We start from the raw sequence: 22,268 nt of genomic DNA, 5'->3' as shown, positions 1-22,268 counted from the left end.
CAAAATTTATAATAGTGGGATTATGTAACAGGAAGCCATATCTCCATCTGCTCAAGAGCCAAGCCCTGGGAGAAAGGGGGAAATTACAGAATAATGCACTTCAGACGTTAATTCAACGCATTTGGTTCTACGGTTCAGTGACGCCCAATTAGACGGCAGTGAATGGACCACAGATAGCAGTCGAGCCTTGTGTAGACTGCGGCAACTGTATCACCTCAAACAATCTATCTGTACTACTTTTCCTTTTTCCATATCGAAAAACATTGCCCCTTTCCCTAAGGCTTATACTTGATTTATGGCAATGTCCAACTTTAATAACTGGACTTTTACAAATACTAAAGAAAAAACTATGGAGTGATGGAAAATGCCGAAGTTCACCTAAGAACTTTCCCACTATTTGCAAATACGCTACAAAGAAGCTTTATGGCCATTTTTAAGGTGTTCCTTCCAAATAGGTGGTAACTAGATGATTGCTTACCAGTCCAAGTCAAAAGAGCACACTCTCAAGACTCTATGATATTCTACTCTCTATATGGTTTAGTTCACCAAAACTTATTTTTTTCCCACCCTCGTTTTATCATGCGGCAGGCAAAAAATAATCCTGTTGTTTAGAAAAGCACCAGTCCTCAACAAACCTTACCAATTGAAATTATCATTAACAACGTTAACATGCTACCAAAGTATCCATTAGCAATCAGATTAATGGCTCTATCGGACCAAAAGCAATCGCAATCGAACCGACTGAGCTCAATCTGAATTCAATTTTGATCGGATTGAAAGGGGAAGTGTAGACATAAAATAATTTGATCACTAAGAAAAAAAATGTAGCATGTAAACAAACACTTGAATCAGACTATTTTCTCAATCTGATTCGAAAATACCTTGCGCGCGTTCAGTGCCATTAAGCGTATGTTTAAATGTTTTACGCCTTACAAGCGTATTTTATTTACCTCTCACATCTTACAAACTGTTCAGTGGAGGAGAATGAAAACTTTGCTCTTTTGATCGATATGTCTGCTTCTTTTTAGATTATCAAGGCAATAACATTAATTATACTCACAGAAGCTCTGGTGACGTTAGCGAAGTGATTTTCACTGCGTTCCGGAATGTGCGAGACCGCAATTTATAATGGTTGCATTCTGAGCATTATCACAGGGGCGCTCTAGTGCATTAGCATAAACTGTCTTCATTCCACTCTTTCAGGTGAACTACTATCAACACTTTGAAGAAAATTCGCCGAAGTTAATGTTCACAGCAACGTTATTGACAAATAACACTTAATAGCGTAATAGCTCTGCATTACCTTAGGGTTAGCAAAGCCAAAACAAAGTCAAGTTTCCAGGCAAGTTTATTTGCGCAATGGCTAGCCAGTTTGCAACTGTAAACAAACTGTAACAATGGTTGATACATTTAGTAAGAGAGAATAAAACTTCTGAGTGATATTCTCATGAGATGACAAACAAAAGAATGGTTCAAATTCATCGGGAACCGTAGCCAAGCACATGATTGAAGCAAGCTTCGTTTCTCATAACTTGTAGGAGCACTGGCACAATATAGGAAATAGGACAAAATTAAGCAGCTACATATGCACTCTTGGATGTAGAGAAACCCAAAATTGCTGGCTGTAATGGAAATATAGCTTAATTCAAAGAGTAAAATCAAGGAAAGCATTCAATCAAAACCACCGTAGAGTTAATGTAACCAAATGACGTAGGCCGCCGTGAAAACCTTTGTTGTTCATTTGGAGCCAAACAGTGTTAAGAGAGGGAGAGAGAAAAAGAATCATTACAGTTTTATTGGTGTTTGTTTTTTCTTGCTTTCTTCTGTGCTTTAGGGGTGTTGTCAAATGCATTAATTGGACACATATGATGCAAAGAGTTATGACAGATAAACGCATTCCAACTGGGGGTGTGAGCAATCGACCGAGAAGCCTGGAGACTTACACAAAAAAAACTCAACTGAAGTTAAACATTGTTTTTACATTAGCTCCCAAGCCTGTGGCCTTATCTAATAGCGTTTCTCTTCAGATTAACCCCAAAAACACCTTTTAATCATTTAAAGAGCACAGTTTCTGTCCTGTGTTTCTGTATTTCCTATTTACACAGGAAGTTTAACCTGCACATATCAAATACACCTTTTCAAAGTCAGTATGAAAAGACTTCACCTTATCTATTGTCTAAATTCATGTTAATTCATGTGAAAAAATCATCCATGTATGTTTTCTTTATTATTATTATTATTTGACCTTGTAATTTTTCCTCAAATTTTATAACTCGATCCCACAGTAAAAGGACAAACATCTCTCTTGTGACGTATGCCAGACTTTTCCAATAATTAAGTTTGCTTAAATCCCGCCCTTTTATTACAGTCGACCTAAAGTTTGCATTCAGATCTGCCTCCATCCAATCAACAACCGATGTTAAGACCTACCCTACATTTTCTCGATATTTGTTTCACCTGGATGTACGTCACAATACAGAAAAACAGATCTGTCGCCATGAAAACAACATACCCCTCTGATTCATTGATACCTACTTCTGATTCATTGCAACTTTAAATACCTAATCTAGAGAGCTTTTGATTGGACAAAAATCTGTGAAGTGCAGGATGAGTCATCAAAATATTTACTACATCTCCAGGAAGTAAAAAAACTGTACATTTTCACGGTGTGTTTCTGCTAAGACTGCTGCTTTGAATTTAAGAGTACATTTGCATATAGATAGCCTCAAGCTAACTTGTTAGCAAGACATGGGCTGTGTATTGCAAGCTCTCCTAGTAGGTACCTGTTCTGAATTTGTAATTACTTGGTGATCGTTAAAAAAGTATGTTCTATATAGTACGAGTGTGTATGCAATTCTAAAATCCTCTCCCATGTGATAGTAAAGTGGCCATTGTATGTGCACTTCGGAATCTCTCAGGAAGTAGTACACTTATGCATATAGTATAAATAGTATACTTTTTGCCAACTGTTTTATGAATACTGTGAATTCAGACATACTACGCTCTGTTCTTCGCCTACTATATAGTAGAGAATTACGAGACTTTGGATGCAGCCATGGACTCAAAGCCCCAAAAACTCTAACTCTGACTTCACAAGGACTTTAATCTAACGTACTTCAAAGTGAATCTGCTTGCTTAAGCATTTGTTCCGCAAACGTTTTGTTAACATACTATGAGACTCTAGAAGGTCAGCCAAGGAGTCTGTTAGCATTTTTCAACGTGTAAACTCAGGAAAGTAGCAAGATCAGCACCAAGCACCGTACAAAAAAATTTGACCAGCGGCTAAGTGAGAAAGCATTCTAGCTATGCGCTGGATGGGACACAGGTGATGATTCATAGAGTTTCATCCCTCAAACAAAGGTGGGAGATACGCTACGGCTCGGGTTCCTGACGTGTTTCTGCAGCTGCCTGGCCGCAAACTTCATACACACCTCTTTCTGTTTACCATCCAGAAATACAACGTTTACATTAGTGGCTGATGTTCTTATGTAATCAGCGTCAGTATGTGTCGCTAATATGACGGGGACCTGTACAGCGTTCAAACCATGATGCTCTACTAGATTAAGCCCATATCACCTGAATAGGGTCAATGTTTAAAGCATGCACAAACAGATTTTAGCCAAGTAGCTTTTTAATATTGAAGTCTACAAATGCAACCAGTGGCTTATAGGCCTATACGTGGTTAACACAGAGAAGGTTTTTCTTCAAAGATAAACACAGAAGAACCAGACTAAATTTTCTCGTTCTGTGCTGCCATCACCTGTGAACAATACCAGTTTCCTCAAGTTAAATAAGGTATCTGATTTTAAACTTATAGCTGTATATTCAAGTGATCGCTAGGCCAATGTGGCATAAATATAAGTTGTAAAGCGTGGGAGAGTGACCCCCTCAAAACGTGGATTACACCAGTGGTGGGAGATGACTTGAAGACTCTTTGTATACAAACTCTGAGAGCACAGAATTACTTAAAGGGTTAGTTCACCCAAAAATGAAAATTCTGTCAGTATTCTGTCAGTACACCCTCATGTTGTTCCAACCCCGTAAGACTTTCGTTCATCTTCAGAACACAAATTAAGATATTTTTGATGAAATCTGAGAGCTGGATCACTCCTTCATAGTTCTAGACATTCTAATCGATATCTGCCATCCCAGAAAAGTTAGTAAGGACATCGTTAAAATAGTCCAAGTGACTACAGTGGCTCAACTACAGTTTATCAAGCGACAAGAATACTTTTTGTGCGCAAAAAAAACTAAAATAACGACTTTATTCAACTATTCATTTTCTTCTGTGTGGGCCTCTGACGTGAGTTCACATAGTGTAACAGTGCAGCCAGCATCACACACATGACCAGCGTCGGCCAATAGTGAGCCTACGTTCTGACGTAACCCAGAAGCGCTGCGTGAACTCACGTCAGAGGCCCACACAGAAGAAAATGAATAGTTGAATAAAGTCGTTATTTTTGCTTGTTTTTTGCTCACAAAAAGTATTATCGTCACTTGATAAACTTAAGGTTGAGCCACTGTAGTCACATGGATTATTTTAACAATGTCTTTACTAACTTTTCTGGGCTGTCAGATATCGATTACATAGAAGCCTATGAAGGAGTGAGCCAGCTCTCAGATTTCATCAAAAATATCTTAATTTGTGTTTTCCGAAGATGAACGAAAGTCTTACGGGGTTGGAACAACATGAGGGTGAGTATGTACTGACAGAATTTTCATTTTTGGGTGAACTAACCCTTTAATTAAAATCGAATATGGGACGAGTCCTGTCCATCGTCATGTGCACAATGGCCTTATCAGGACATCTGCAACTTTTAAACCGTCCAGGCTGCACTCAGGGATACTCATCCCTGACAGCTGCTGAAACAGGATTGAATCAATGCCTAGTCAGTTCGGCATTATGTTCTACAATGTGTACTTTAACTTTAAACAGAACTAGAATGTCTTATTTAAAGCGCAACACAACAGTAAGCACATTATTACTGTCGTTAATTTTTTTGAACACGAATGACACATTTTCGGCTTTAAGTGTGTGTGTGTGTGTGAGAGTTAAATTCTCTTAATTTCTAGACTGCCATTTTCTTTGGCATTCTTTAATAGTTTCTACCTGTTTGGGTAGAAACAATTTTGTCATATTTGCTAATTTTCTTTTGCTGTATTTGCCATGATTTGATATGTTTTCCAGTTGTATTGTTCTCTTGGCAGGGAAATTGATTCATTTTTATAATTTTATTTTGTCATCATTATTTTTAAGGAGGTAAAGAATACTTATAAACCTTGGTTGTCATGACAATAGAATTTTATCTCATGTTTTAGGCAGTTTTTGGAGAGCTTTTGGGCTGGAAATCGTCAGCCCAATCTGGCAACACTGCTCCTGTCAAAAAATGAGAAAAAGGAAGTGTCTTTTTTTGCCAATGTGAAATATAAGGAGAATGTTAAGTCAGATGAACTGCATCTGTGCCTAATTCACAAGAGTGAAAAGTGTTTCCCCATCGGGACAAGAAGAGGTGTGAAGGCTTGCCTCTTCTGTCACCACCAGGTTAGTGTTTGGGTGGGACACAGCTCTCTAGGTCTGGGCAGGATTTCACTGAAAACCTTCAACACTGTCATATGTGAGCGGTGGAGGAAAAGGCGTCTTGAGAAACGAAGACAGCTGGGCCAGCAGTTACGCAGTCAGAGTTCTCATCACTCTAGGAAGAGTTTGTCTTTGAATTCTGTGGGAAACACAAACCTGTAACACCAGATTGTGCCACTCCTGCAGCCAATAAATACAATGTAATACTTAAAATTTAATAAAATTTCACAAACAATCAGAAACCTGCAACTTCACTGGTTGTGCTATACTGGTTTTAGTGAGGTGGCTTATATTTTTTTGTCTTTAAAGATTATCAATTCAGACTGAAAAAAAAATCTAATGATATTATCGTTCAAAAATGTTTTTAATACTTGTATTCAGCAGACACATTAAATGTATTAATAGTTACTAAGACTTTTACATTGTTACAAAATACTTCTATTTCAAATAAATGCTGTTCTTGAAACTTTCTATTCATCAAAGAATTCTGAAAAAAAAAATGTTTTACGGTTTCCTCAAAAAATATTGTTTTACAGTTTCCTCAAAAAATATTAAGCAGCACAACTGTTTTCAACGTTGATAATAATAAGAAATGTTTCTTGAGTACCAAATCAGCATATTAGAATGATTTCTGAAGTATCATGTGACACTGAATAGTAAAGTAATGATGCTTATTATAACATAAAAAAATATGTATTTGAAAATGTTTCACAAATATTACTGTATTTGATCAAACACATTTAGCAATGAGCATAAAATACAATTTTTTATTTTTTTTATTTTGCCATGACTCTGCAGTTTTAGCACAGCGGTTCGGAATAGTTGCACAGGTATACTCTTAATTGGGCTGAGATTTATCAAATTTGAAAGATTATGTGGCCCACTGTAAATAACATTTCTTTGAGTCCTTATAAACACAATAGGATCTGAAAGAATGGGGTTCTACTCAGAACATTCAGGCATGTGTCTTTTTTTAATTTAGCATCTCCTGACCCATCCAAGAATCATACAGCTTTGCCTAGTGACTGGTACAACACACAAACCCCATCCAAGAAACGTCAAATTTTAAGAAAAACCACCCTCTGGAGAGACAGTAACTGTTCCTCACAGACAAACACATCTGTTAAAAATTAGCCTTTTTTGGATCCTTGACTTTATCTATAACTATGACTTATGACAACCATTGTAAGTGAATGTTTTTAGCATGACTAGCCTAGCTTCAAATTAATAGCCACAATCATGCATGAGCAAAGTTGTTTAAAATAGTTTAGTATCAGTCTGGTTTTTCTTTTTCTTTGGCTTTGCAGACACAAGAGGGTTTTTCTTACAATACATGAGAGTAATGCCAAAACCTAGAGTTTCCAAATGTGTGATGGCTATAGAAACACAAAGGAGACAAATCAATCCTCATGGACACATGTGCGTGCACAGGGGTTAGTTTGATGTCATGCAGTACGACATCTGCACTATTCTTCACTGCATTGTTACTGGGCAGCAGTGGCCCAAAATTAACCACGATGGAAGGAAACTAGACAAATTGAGAAAATTGTGCTTTGTTTGGCCAGTTTCCTTTGTGGTACCCATTTTACATAAGGTAGAACAATAAAACAGCATAACATCTGGGATTCTATTAAGTTTACGTCACCTATGGGCGAAGAACCTTTAGGTTTTATAAAGGAAGATTGTTTGAAAAATGTTCCAAAAAAAATATGAGTGGTGCTTGCCCATGCTAGAATGATTGCCAGGGTGTTGATATGCGGTTGCTAAGTGTTATGAGCGATTTCTACAGCAATTGATATCTCGTTAAAATAATTATGAAAATGTTAACTAATAAGAGTTTATTTCATCAACGATAGCAAAGACGAGACAAAAAAGACAATTTATTTATTGTAATTAAAACATACTGTTGACGAACACATGACAAGATATTAACGCACTAACAGGGTCGGACCTGAAAACCATATGAGGCCTGGGGAATCCAGGAAGGCCTTGAATCCCAACTTTTTCAATCCCACCGGTATGACAATGTCCTTTTCCATTCTCTTGACCTTTCCCCCAGTGTGGTCAGCCTCCGTAGGGACCCTCAGGGTGGCAGAGGTGCTTTTAAATGCGATGGGAGGAATCTTCCTCAATTCACTCTGCCAAATGTCTGCTCTGCTATTCCTTCAAAAGAAGCCACCGGGCGGGGGAGTGTGTGTGTGTGTGTGTGTGTGTGTGTGTGTGTGTGTGTGTGTGTGTGTGTGTGTGTGTGTGTGTGTAAAGGCCTTCTTACGATAAAAGCGTATGGCCTTTAAGTATAAGCAGACTCCTTTGTCTGTCTGCCAGGAGTCATTTATATCTCCCGGATTAGTGGGAGCGAGAGCAAAGCCACGAGGCCCGATGTTTTCCAAACACATTGCAGTTAAAACAAGAGGGTCGTTCTGAAAAGGCTCACTTGGGGCCCTGTACCCTCCAGAAAAGTGCTTAAATAGAGTGCGATGAGCAGAGACTAGAGCTAAATCATGCTCTAGCATCATGCACACGAAGCGAGAGAGCGCTAAATAAGGCCAGGCTGCGCACGTCCCCGGGCCACACGTGAGAAGCGCGTTTGATGTTTCTCAGACATCTCTCGCTGGTGCCGGGCGCATTCGCTTGGCCTAAGCAACTTCACGAGACTCTTGTGCATTCAGGGTTGTTCACACGCTCACCGGAGGCTCATCACATGGCTTGACCTCCTTGCGGTGTACGGTTCCTTGTGAACGCAGGAAATACGCCGATGTCAAGCGCGAGTGTGAATTATTAACCGGTGATGTAAGGAGCCGAAATGTCTGCGCCGATGTTATGACGCTCGCCGAGTAAAGTGAACGCTTTGTGCAGTCAACCCTACTGAACCGGGTCAGAAGCCATCAGCGCAACAAGGCTCCACACTCCACACGGGCATGTGGGATCTCTCTCTAAACCCATCACGAATTCCTCGCTCTTGGCAGCCGCTCAAGTCTTCGCCTTATAGCCTCGATCTCTCTCTCTATCTCAGTGTTTCTCCTGTCCGTTCTCTCTCTCTTTTCATCAGAGCTGGCAGTGGAACTGTAGGCTGCATTCTGCACTAATTAACAGCCTTCAGAAGAAGACCACCAAACTGGTGAACTGGCACACTCTAAGCACACTTTGTTTTGTTTTTCTGCGGCAGTCAAATGCACAGACTCCATGTCAGCGTGTATCAGGCAGCGACGGGGCCTCTGGGGGAGCGCAACACGCTCCTTCTCTGGATACATTGAGAGTGTACCTTTTAAAATGTAAGCTGATATTCTTCCTTTCCTCGTCTTATGTTTCCCATACACTACACGTTATTAATCCTGATTTTCCACTCGCAGACAGTTAAGGGAGAATTCAGAAAAAAATGTCTGAAATAGGAATTCGTTCACATGAGTGACGATTGCTACGTTTGTTTGACTTATCAAAGACCCGATCTGAGAGAAGTGTAGATGTATATTTTGCAGGTTAAATATCTAGAACTGTCTACGATCCAAGTCCTGTAGTGTGAAATGTGTTTTTGACTGGAACTGACATTAGCGATGACAGACAGTTGTGTAGAGTGAAAAGAACAGCGATCCGACAAATTTAAAAAGTCTTTAACTTTAATAGTTCTCCCGCAAAATGTAATTTCTGTTTGTTTTTACAAGTACATTGACTTACATTGTATAGACAAAAACAGCTAAAGCATTCTTCTACTTGTATGATCCACAGAAGAAAGTTAGTTATACAGGTTTGGAATGACATGAGGGTGAGTAAATGATGACAGATTTTGTTTGAGGGGTGAACTTTAAAACCCAAAGTATACTTTACTTTTACATTTTTTATGTGTACGTTTGGGTATGCATACAATGTGCGTGACAAATTTCAGTATGCGTTAATTGAGTCCCACCAGCGCACCATTAAAGAGGCTCCCAATTAGCTGACTAGGTAACCCACCAACGATTTAATTTTGAACATTAAGTTTAACACTGGCAATGGCTAGCTTGGAACTAGTCTAGTACAGCTACGCTGTTCACTACAAAGAAATAAATGCTGGTCAACCAGCGTAATCCTATTAGTGAAGCTGTTTGAGACTATTGCTAGATAAAAGAAATCTGGTGGGGACACCATCAAACCAGCATCCCATCCTGAGGCCAAGCATCCAAAACACAGGTTACCTGCAATTCTGGTGAATTACTTTCTTGCTAGAAAGACCAAGTTCTAAGGCAGATAATTGATAACTGGAGTTTGGAGCTTATTCATTTATCCAAATTAACGTATGCAAGAGTATTCATGGAACTTGACATAGATTCAAGCTATAGGATCAAGACTAAAGACAACGAGTTCATTTGAGCCTCAACAAGGAAGTAGGGCAGCGCAGCGGCATGCTGGAAAAGAGGCGCTCGGCATAACGGCACACAGCTGAACGCAGGCAGGGTGAATGACTCTGTTTCAGTGTGTGTTGGGCAGCAGGCCTCATTAGAGGCACATAGACACGTGGAGCCAGGGCGACAGAAGCCCTGCAGATGCAGCGAAGGCACCCCGGCCCTGCTCTCAAAATCCGAAGCCCAGACAAAACCACATTGTGTGAGGATTTATGGGAAGGCTTATGGACTCCATGAAAACAAGGCGCTCTCTGAAAGACACACACTGAGTCGGTGTGATGACAGTCCCTCAATGGTTTGGGGAGAACAGTAAGCAGTGTGGGTCTGTGAGAGAGAGAGACGGATGAGGACTGTGAATCAAACTGGAGGAAGATGACACTTGAAGGGTTCTGGTGGTGGCAGGAGGGGGGCTCGCAACCAAACAGCTGCGTGACGGGAAAGCGCAAGAGGAAGCAATCTGTGAACATACTGTTTGATATCTGAATGGGAGCGGGGCAGCTAGAGGGGACCAGCTACATGCTAAAGACTCAGTCAAGAGTCATAGGAAATTACAAAGCGATTCACAGACAGGTCAATGATGTGATTCTCATTTTTATATATGTATAAACTAATAAATAAAAAAATTGTATATTTCAAATATACAAAAACTTGAGTGTATACCTCTTCTATGGTTAGAAATTCTAACTTAAAACTAATTTTGAATTTGTGATTAGGGATAAAGTGAAAAAGAGATAATTGTCCTAATTTCATAGAAAAAAAATGTAAAGTAAATCATTTTCTATTATTATTTCTTTAAAGAAATCCTGAATAATTAACAAAACTGCTTATTAATTTTTGAAAAACGTATACAAAATTTAAGTCATGTGGTGCAACCAACATTCAGAATATATATATATATATATATATATAACAGAAAATTATAACACAGAGAGGACCCCTTCAGACCGCATGACTCTCACTTAAGACTCGTAAAATATCAGATAATTTGACCTTTAAAACGTCAAGTGGTGCAACATATTAAATGTAACAATAATGTAGAAATATTAATAAATTAATAAACAAAAAGAATTATTAAGATGTGTATGCTCACATGTATTCAAGGTGTAATGAAAATATGCATTGCTTTTACTTAATGGTTACACCACCTGACATTTTTAAAGTCATTAACTTTTCTTGAAAAAGTTTTTAAAAACCATATATGAAACCAGCATGAATATAATAAGTACATTTAACTTGGCGCATCTTTTACTAGATTTTAAAAGGCTTTTCCTTCTCTTTATCATGGGCACAATACGTCATAGACCCAAATATCGATCCAAAAGAAGACAGAGAGATCTATAAAATGTTATATAATAAACCCCAGTAAGTGCTTCACCAGTAATTCATTTCAGGCAGCCCTCCCAAGTACTACTCCAAACAGATCCATTACCAACACAGATCCATTACCACCACAACAAAGAAGGCACCCGCCCCTGCTCTGCAATCCTGCGACTAGCGTGCAACTGTGCATGCGTATCGCTCTGACGGCGGGAGAAGGGGTGTCGAGGTTAAGGCTGGATCCCTACATGGTCTCAATGGCGTTCTTGTGTTCGGCACCACGGAGGTGACTAGCTATCAGGGCCCCGCTTTGCGCGCACAGCGCCCGCTTTTTCCATTCTGTCAGCACCGAGCAGCACACTGGTTCCTTCCAAACTCAGCGCCACTTCATTAAATGACTTTAGACTCTTGGCAGAGGCAGTGGGAAAAGTCTATATTAACTGTGTGTGAGATCCATGGGGCGGCCAACAAAGGCTGTGGTTGTTCCCCCTGTAAGGGTTCGCTGTGCTGGGGAGGGGATTTGGGACCTTTAGGGGTACCTTCGGGTCTTGCAGTGCACCGTGACTTTCTTTAACAAGCTAAGGAATATCCAAGTAAGTACACAAAACTGTGTGATGACATCATACAGAATGATGCATCTGATTGGCCTGTAGACATTGCTGAGTAGTAACTGATTTTATGCAATCTGGATTACATAATCAGATTCTAAAAAATGTATTATTACATTTTAAAATACTTGTAATCAGACTACAATTAGTTTTTGATTAATTACACAGTTACTTAAAGGGATACTCCACCGTTTTTTTCCTATGTTATTTTTTCATATTTTCATATGTTATTCCCTTAACTAAGACGAGTTGATACATACCTCTCTCGTCTCAGTGCGTGCACTCAATCACTCTGGCGCGCGGCGACACTTTGATAGCACTTAGCTTAGCCTAGTTCATTCATTAGGAACCAAGACAGAGATGAAGCTAGAAGCAACCAAACACCTCCACGTTTTCCCTATTTAAATACAGTTACTCCTGAAAAATCCTCTCCATCTCCCTTCTGTCATTAGAATCAACGTGAGATTTTACTGCGCCGAGTCGAAGTGCTCCCAACTTCAAGTGCTATTCCGCCATACATTATAGTTATCCTTTATACCCGCTTAGAAAAGTGCCACGCTTTATTTTGTGTCACCATACTTGGTCATGTAACTGTATTTAAATAGGGAAAACGTGGAGGTGTCGCTTCTAACTTCATCTCTGTTTGGTTCCTAATGAATGAACTAGGCTAAGCTAAGTGCTATCAAAGTGTCGCCGCGCGCCAGAGCGATTGAGTGCACGCACTGAGACGAGAGAGGTATGCATCAACTCGTCTTAGTTAAGGGAATAACAAAAAACGGTGGAGTATCCCTTTAATATTCACAAAATGCCAGTAAACTAGTCAGATTCCATTGTTTATCCCCAATTCTTAATTTTTATCTTCTTTTAGAAATCTTCCTTTCTAAAAGAAGTCTATTGCTTATAAATGTTCAGAAAGTCTTCGAGTTACGTGGAATTGCGCACACAGGCTGGCCACTAGTCACGCAACTATAAACAAATTGTTATAAACAAACTGTTATAAACAAATTAGGTCAAAAGTAGTCTAAAAGTAGTCGGATTATATTACATAAAATGTGTAATGTGATAGATTATGTTACTAACTACAATTTTCAAAATGTAATTTGTATTCAGTAATGGGTTAACATTTGTAAGTAATCTACCCAGCATCGTCTATTTAGAGGACATACGGTAACGCTAAAAAATAAATAAAATAAAAAAACTCCTATTAGCTCTACCTGGCTGATGAATCGCAGCATTTGTGCTTATTCATTACATATCGTGAGGTCATTACTTTACATAGCTGAAGTAAAGCTGACCGATGACGTCGCCAGAACAGGCCTGTCCTTCAGAAATTAAGCTACAGTGATGGTGACGAACAAGCTGGCAGCGCCCTTCAAACAGAAAATCACAGATGGAGATTTTCAAAAACAGCGGTTCAGTTTTGACTGAACAGTCGCTTGCGCTCCCCCTCACATAGGGATCTATTGAGCGCCCTTGCCAGAGCTATTTACACAACTTATTGAGTGTTAAAGGCCTCTCGCCCATTCTCAGCTTCATTGAACTAGCTTTATTCTCAGCTTTATTGAAGCAATAGACACTTTAAAACACTCATTCACACAACTGGCTATAGCGGAAAGTACAATTATTCAGCCGGGTGCACTTTTTGATCCCCAGGCCAGTCCCGAGACCCATTCTCGTTTAGCAGTAAAAAACAGGCAAAAACTATGGCAGCCTATCGCAGAACAATAGCTGCCTTTTAGAGAGCTGTGAATGTCACACGCTGTTTTGAGTCCTGTGGCGGAGACTGGGAGAAGCAGTGATGTCAGGATTTACAGTTTGTTTGTGGGAGAGCTGGAATTAAAGTGAAATAAGGAGTGATGAGAGAGATTGGACAGTCTAGAAACAGCAGGATTGTGGGAGAGGGTCAGACATCCATCACGGCCATTCTCAGTCGGCGTGCCCTGAGGTTCCCACACAAGTGTGCTCACTGCCTCACTCACTGTGTAAGAACACACACATATAGACATTCATCCTGCTATCTAAATGAGGACATAAGTTGCCATACACTTAAACAGTACTACTCATATAAAGCCATGTTACTACACATGCTAATTGCTAATACGAACCAAAGACAGCATGGCCATCCAAACATGCCACTTCAGATTTTTGAGGCAAGTAAGGCTGGCCACACACTTGAAGATTTTAAGCCCGATTTGCACCCCCCAACGATCTTCTATAGATGAAATTTGGCAAACATGCCACGAAAGTGGAGCACTGAGAAAGAAGATCACCTATATTCTTTTTTTTTTCTCCTTTGTTTTTCTTCCCGTTAAACAAAACTCACACCAAGAGAACCAGCTGATGACGTCAATCGTCCTCCATTTGTTTTTCTTCTCAAGTCATGTTTGATCTCGCTTGTCTCACTGTGAAAATGTTACTACAAATCGACAGCTATGCGGTCTTGGGGTCCGGAAGAATCTTCTAGTGTGTGCATTCGGAGGATTATAATACTAAAAATCAGTTGAAACTGCCCTTATGTCTGTGGTCTACAGCAGTTTTAAAATCGGCTAAGATTTGATAATCATCTAGTGTTCCCCAGGCCTAATCCACTGGGCTAAAAAATCTGAAGTGATAAAAATGCACAAAACAAAAGTTATATGGCCACACACGCATGCACATATGTATACATGTAAATACATATCCTTTTTAATCTTTGAGGATGTGCATGGATAGCCCAGACATGCACAATTATGAATTCAATGCTCAAGACTATACTAATATACTTGATTCACAAACACACACTTTATGAATGTGCCACAGATTTCTCTACCTAAGCTGAGAAAACTTAGTTGGCCGACGCACAAGAACTGCCCGACGGCCATCCGTCGGCTTGGGCTTAAAGGCGTCGGTTTGGTGTGTCCCTACCCTCTGAAACCACACACATTCCCTGAGGAAAACAGGCTTTGATTAAAGATGATGATAACCATAACGGGTTAAATAAATGATGAAGAACTTTTAACTTTCTAAAACTGTTAAAACCAAAGGAGGCTTGATAGTTAAGCACATCCAAGGGGAGCAAGAAAGACAGCTCTCCCAAAGAAATCAATTAGGCTTACAATATTTGTGTCCTGTCGACAGGCACTCCTGTGTGATCACCGCGACTCTGGTTCATTTGTTCTAATTAAGAGAGTCTACAGTCGGCCGAGCCTGATTAAGCTGTTGATCCCGGGATAATTAAGAGTTGGCTAGTGCTTAAACAGGAAGGTGAGAAGGTCTACAGCGGAGTTTTCCTGCTGACCGCCCGTTTTTACATACAGTCCTTTCACTCTAGCCACATTTACATCCATAGCTTCTCATTTTCAGACACAAACCTCTCTCTATCTCGCACATGCATCTCTGAGCTGCATCAGTCCCACACTTCGCCCAGATTTTGCGTGCGAGACGCCAGGGTCAGATTTCAAACGTCGAGTCACGCTAGCTCTTTCCCAATGTGCGTGCGTACAGTGTGTCAATGAACTTTGGAAGCTATGTGTCAATAATTACTCTTTATAAATTATTTTTCAGTCGTGGACCACAAACGGCTCAGGTTACTCAGTATAGGTAGTCTAATATCCTGGCTGCTTCGTGTTAACGTGGCATAGAAAAAGCTAGAATCCACAAGCGGTGAATATGACAGTGCCTCATACATTCTGCCAACGGAAGCAGAGGATATCAAGTACTAAAAGTTCACAATATTAGTGATTAGTGAAAGTCCCTCTGAAAAGCATTAACCGTCACCCACAAGTAGGTGTTTGCTGCCACCTACTGGAACACAAGTGATAGGTTACTCAAGTTTTATTATCCTCATATTTCAACACAGATTTAAAATGTAGCTGTCATTGTTACAACGAAAATAAAAGTAAAATATAATTCATATGGGTATAAATATATTATGTAAAAGACATGTATTGTTTTACAGTGTTGTTATCGGGGATTTAATTAAATATTAATATTAGAAGGAGATCGATAAATGTTGCCCTGGCAACTAACTGAAAATAAATAGGCCTACTTTAAATTTGACTTGCTGAAATTACTAAACCAAAAACTAAAAACAGAAATATATATTTTTTTTTAAAAAATACAAATGACGAAAGCACATAACAAAATCCTTAAAACTTAAACTAAAATGAAAACTGAAAACAAAAAATACAAGTAAATATTGATAAATACAGTACTAAAATAATACTGTTGAAGTATCCATTACTTATACTATTCATATACAACACATATGTAAACATTAATATACATATTATTCTTATACATATATAAATAATATAAACCATAATATACATAATAGCAATACATTTTAACAATGATATAATATTTAAACATTTAGAAAAATAATAAAAGAAAAATGAAGCAAATGATGGCCCAATATGGCATTTACAAAAACGCTTTTTGTTTATGTTCAACGTATATTTCCTTTTTAACAGAAAATGTGTTACCAAACGGTCTCTGACCTTAATCTTCCATCCACTAGATGGCAGCATTTTCAAAGAAATGTATCATGTTTCCTTATTCCTTTGTGTTAAGTGAAGCGGTCACGTTCTTTGTTGCGATTTAACACTCTGTTTTGTAGGTAAACATGATTTCATAATTTTGTCATTTTTACTGTAGAAACTGAGTCAACCCAGTTTCAGGGACTTTACAAAAGGGATAAGGTCAAAAAATTCCCATGTACAATTTGAGCCATGGTCTTCCTGTTTATAATGCAAACCATTTACCATAATGAATAAGTCAAACAGAAGTTACTAGAGCTTTTATTGCTACGCCACTTCCCACGAGATATTACTTTTTTTTTCTTCTTACTAAAATAAAAATGATTCACCTCATGGTTCATTATCTAACCATCTTAACTCGCTATTGTCACTTTTGGCCTGCTTACCTGTATGTTGTAAAAATACACTATTGTTTGTGTAAACTGCTTTCTTTTTGTAAATAAGCTCTGTAAAAAATTTAATTTAACTTATATTACATAATATTTATTTTCACCTATAATATTTTCCCTTAAACAGAAGCCATTCTCAACAATAATAATTGTGTAACAACAATAACAATTACAATAGTAACAGTGATTAAGGAAAGAAAATAGTATAGATATAGCTAGTATAGAGACCATATAGATATGTATAAGGCCTATATGACAATAACATTCTTGTTTATGTCTCACAAATTCCGCTATCTTTGTTTCCATTTACATAGATGCCAGGAAACCATGACGTTGAGTCGACCCAGATGAGCCTTTCACTGTCATGCTATCAGTCCCACAAACAGCTGCTCAGAAGACAACTACCGTCATTTCCGCTTCAGAAGCACAACAAACAAAACAAAGAACGCACGGTATGAGTGTAAGGATGCACACGTTGAGCGAGCATTTTCACTACCACGATGAATTATACATTCTCTGTAGGTATAATATATAGGTATATATATTTTGAAATATAGGTAATAAGAGTATAAAAATATAGGTAATGTGAGTGAAATCACAGTGACTTGATGGGATATTGTCAATATTTAGATTTTTTTAGTTTTTAGTCTAGTCAGATATATACTGTATAGATAGATAGATAGATAGATAGATAGATAGATAGATAGATAGATAGATAGATATTACAACATAATATATCAGATGTTTGTTATTTTTGAATATATTTTTATATACTTAAAACATTGAATCATTTGAAAACATAATCATTTTAGGTTTTTTATATATATATATATATATATATATATATATATATATATATACACACACACACAGTGTATAGTCATTCTTCATTCTTCCTAACTGAAACACTGAACTTGAAAGTCAACAATGTCATTTCTCAGAAGCCAAGTCTCTTTAAAACCACAGCAGGTGACAGTATGCGTAGGAGATAAATCAACCATAACGGCCACACAGAGAGATCTGCCATTTTGATTTTAAACTTAGAAGGGTGCTTTAAACACTCTTAATGCAAAGGATTATTGAGATATGCAAGATTTCCAATCAATCAATCAATCAATCTGTCCTGACAAATACACTGCGGTGAGGACCACTGAATGCTCAACCTGCTCTCTGAATGACAAAGATCTGAGAGCCTCTGTCTCAGGAGTCAGAGAAGACACTGCGTTCCCGATCAAGCAACCCCCCCCCCCCCACCCCACCCCGGCAGGAAGTTACAATCCTCCACACCCCTCCTCCTCCTCTTCCTCATCTTCCTCAGGAGAGAGGACTCTGGATGAACGCTGCGCGTGCAGCGCCGAGGCTCTGAGATGAAGGCTGTACCCACATCCTGTGTTCATGTTAAATGTCTTATAAGAGCACCTGCCTTGCTTTGCCCTGCCCCTCGCCTTCTGCCATTACCCAAAAACTGAAACTGCTGAGGCATTTTCTGTTTTGTTTTTTGGGTATTGCATTCTGAAAAGCATCTGCTGGGCAGATTTCTCAAAGGAAGCACTGCATGCATCACTAAAAGCAAACAAACACTGTAAAAACACTGTGTTATTGAATGCCATATAGGCTACCTTCCATCAACAATGTACTTGAAGTGCACTTGAAACATCCATTATGTTAGAACGGCAGCAATGACTCGCTGAGCTGAACATTACACCATCAAACTCTACATTTGATCACTTAGGTTTTTGAACAATTTGCATAATATTTCCTAACAATTTATATATTTTAATGGCTTAATTTAATGACAAGTGTGTGGTGTGACCATAACATAAAAGTACTGAAATATGTATATCTTTTTTTTTTTTTTTTTTTTACTTTTCATAGATGCAAACAACTTCAATATCAATGTCAAAAATAATTTTTCAAAAAAGTTGAACAACTTTTTTTTAAAACCCATTTTAACTGTTTTTAGAAAAGATTAATCATTAATATCAAGAGTAACCAAATGTAACCAAATTTCTTGACCTTAGAAAAACGTAATTTTCATAAAAATGTCAAAATGTTTCAAATGTTTTTTTAATCATGACAAAAAAATGTGTTCTTGTTTTATATGGATTGTGCCACTATGCATTATGCCACACTGACTTTACAAAGTTTTGCAGACATAAATATTTAAAACAAAATTGCTTCACTGCTTTTTTTAAAAATAAAATAATTAATGTAATAAATTACCTTGATATTAACAAAATGTGCTATATTTATTTTTAAAAAAAGTCACATGACAACAAAGTGGGTTATGCCACACTGACTTGAATTTACAAAGTTTTCCAAATATAAATATTTTAAACAAAATTGCTTTACTGCTTACTTATTAATAGAAGAATGAATGTAATTTTAAGAATTTCAATCTATTAATGAGATTTTCTTTTTCTTATAATCTGTGGACAGTTACACCACCTGGACATTTTTGACGTCCAACCTTTAAAAAAAAAAACATCAAAATTTCTTTTAATTCACACATATGAATTAAAATGTGTTAATAAAACAGTGTATTCAAAAACATTCTTGTATGAATTACATTTTAACGCATTTTGAAGAACTTCCGTACAAAACAAGCGTCGCGTCACCGACTCAAATAAAAAAATACAACGAGCGTCCACTTGCATGTACAACTAAGAATATCTTTCACATTTTTTAGTCACCCTCTCCCAAACGAGTATACATACACCTATAAGAGTCATGGAAGTATGGACAAAACACCTTGACCCCTCAATTTCAAAATTTATATAAAAAAAAACACTGAAAATAAGTAAGCCGCCCACCGATGCTCCCCAGGGCTCAATTGCGCAAGAGTTTATCACTTGCGATAAGGATCTCATTACGCTTCATTCTTTTACGTAAGAAACGCGAGACGAAAATGACCACCTTGCTAACAATATTCCTGTAGTTACCCATAAAGCTACTCTTTGTGTCACAACAAACATATTTTGCCAAAAAAATACACCAAAAATCACTTTTTTTTTCACCGACAAACGTCCCGGATGTCTGCCAACATCTTACTTGCGCTCGTTCTTTCAGAGATGAGAAAAGTGCTCGTATCATCGACGCGATAAAACAGTTAAACTCACACAACCAGTAGAAATCTTAAACATGCCCCTTACCGAATTAAGTGATTTTTCTGGCAGTCTTCGGCACGCGACATCCTCTCGTAGTAAAGTTTTCATACAGCGTGCGACTGTGTTGTTTACAAAGTATTGAGCAGAATCCCGATTGGTCCGGGTCGAGTCAAGGCGACGCCCCGAAGCTTAAAGCCCATCTGACGCGACGCGACAAACCTGTAATCAACGCCGCCTCATTTCACCGCGTCGCGGATTCGTTAATTATAATGGAACGGTTTTAGGTTGTCGCTTGCAGTGTGTATATACGGTATTTAGTAAGTTAGAGTTGCGCTTTTACCTCAACTGTAATGATCAGTTGTTTGCATAAGGTGGCGCTATTGTCAACCTTCTCCTCGAAGTTTTAGGACTAGCAAACGGACATCCTTTCTTTTTTCATAGTGACATTATGTTTATGACCAGTAGGCACCACCATACTATTAGCATAATATCATATAACTAAAACGAATAATACAATAATTATATATTATTTAAATAGTAAAAAAACAGGCTTTTTAGTTATGCTCATTTAAATGTTAAAATATGGGGAAGCATAATTGTCATAAAAAATAAATTCACAATAACAAAACATAACAGTGGTCCTAAAAATGTGACCTGTGCAGAGTATAATATGAAGAGTATTAATATGAAGAGTAACAAAATGTAAAAACAAAACAAACTGATATTAACAAAATGGGCCTTTTCAAAAAAAAGGTTGAAATATGTTACTTATTTTTAAAGACACATGACAATAAATTGACTTCATATATAGGTCTATAAGTTCCAAATATAAATAATATTTAAAACAAAATAATTTAACTTATTAATGTGAGTTTTACCAAATAAAGCATATGATTGTATCATTTATACACTGAATCAAGTCTACACTGTAAAAAAAATATATATTGTTGGATGTTGGTTTAACTTAACAAGTTACATGGGGCCAGTTGCATAAACCTCTAAGACTAGTCTTACAAGTTAGACTGTTATAGCTTTTGTAAATCAGTTACTTAAAAACAGATTAGCCTAATTTGACTTTTTATGGCTATTTATGCAACTGGTTGCCTTAAAATTTTGAGTTCATTGAAATTAAAAATTTGAGTTAATGCAATAAAGGAGATTGGTTTTATAAATAGAAACTCAAACGATTATGTTATCTGCACCACATTAGTTAAAAATTGTTGTATTTTCAACTTATTTTGTTATAGGGCCTACAAGATTCAACTCTTTTTCTTTTTTTTTCTTTTTTTTCTTTTCTTTTTTCTTTTTTTTTTGTCAGTTTAATGCAATTTAAGTTGAAATGACTTAAACATCCAAGTTGATTGTACTTAAAAAATTTAAGCAGAACTTTTTTACAGTGTACAATTATTATTATTTCTTCCCATCATGCACAGTGGCATTTAAAGCATATGAGTTAAATTTTGCAGAAATATATAGTCTTTTACCCTTCTTGTTTCTCTAAATATGTTATTTTATTCCTATAATATCATTACTGAAACTAAACGGGAATTCACCTGATAGATCAAAATTAAATTTTAAGTTTAACAATAGTAATCCGATGTACTCAAAGTAAGATTTCAAATTTAAAAAGCTTTCACTTTCATACGTTCATATTTCATATGTAAAACAAAATAGTATTTGTAACTTTGTTATAGCTACAAAAATTTGGAAACGTTAACATTTTTATACCTAAAACACTTGTATATTGTATTCTTCAATACACTGTAAAAAATGTGTAACACTCCCAAATCAAAAATTTCAATTGACCGATAACCTCTAAATTTTTCAATTGGCCCAAGTGAAATTCTGTAAATTCTAAAATTAAATGTACAGATTTTCACTTGGGCCAATTGAAAAATTTAGATGTTATCGGTCAATTGAAATTTTTGATTTGGGAGTGTTACAAATTTTTTACAGTGTAATAATAAAAAAATCTAATGAAAGTAAAATATTATTATGCATGATATAAATTATAAACATTAACTGTTTTTAACATTAAACTATAGTTTATATTAACAAAAATAACAACTATTGGTCTCGGCTAAATGGACTTTGAAATCTTGGACTTGTATCCATAACTCGTTTGCCTAATTTTTTTAATTTGGTTTTAAAGAATTACAACTACAGTCAGGGGGTAAATTGAATAAACAAACAAACAAAACAAAAAAGACAAATAAACCGTGACAAACTTAAAGGTTAAATAAAAATATGAAAATGTTTACAAATAGAGACATTTACATCTTTCTTATTTTTTAAACATGGCATTGTATTAAGGTATTGTTGAACTTCTGATCATAAAATTGAAAACAAAGGCTTATTTCCCCCAAATTTACATTA

General features: G+C 37.2%; 1 protein-coding gene across 3 annotated transcripts in view; it reads right to left on the bottom strand.

The window, feature by feature from the left end:
- The window catches only part of ccnd2a (cyclin D2, a), a 149,492-nt gene extending 129,248 nt beyond the window's left edge, over nucleotides 1-20,244 (bottom strand). For 2 of the 3 annotated variants that reach the window (XM_079859083.1, XM_079859085.1), the window contains exon 1: nucleotides 19,938-20,048. In XM_079859083.1, coding sequence (XP_079715209.1) covers nucleotides 19,938-19,978 — 41 coding nt within the window. In that variant the 5' untranslated portion in view covers nucleotides 19,979-20,048. Of the gene's footprint in view, nucleotides 1-19,937 lie in introns of all 3 variants that reach the window. The other variant, XM_079859086.1, reaches the window with a different exon arrangement.
- Between the last annotated feature and the right edge of the window lie 2,024 nt (nucleotides 20,245-22,268).

This window comes from Squalius cephalus, assembly GCF_949319135.1.
Source record: "Squalius cephalus genome assembly, chromosome: 23".
NCBI lineage: Eukaryota > Metazoa > Chordata > Actinopteri > Cypriniformes > Leuciscidae > Squalius > Squalius cephalus.
The sequence above is the reverse complement of the archived record's forward strand: the minus strand, read 5'-3'. Positions and strand labels throughout refer to the sequence as shown.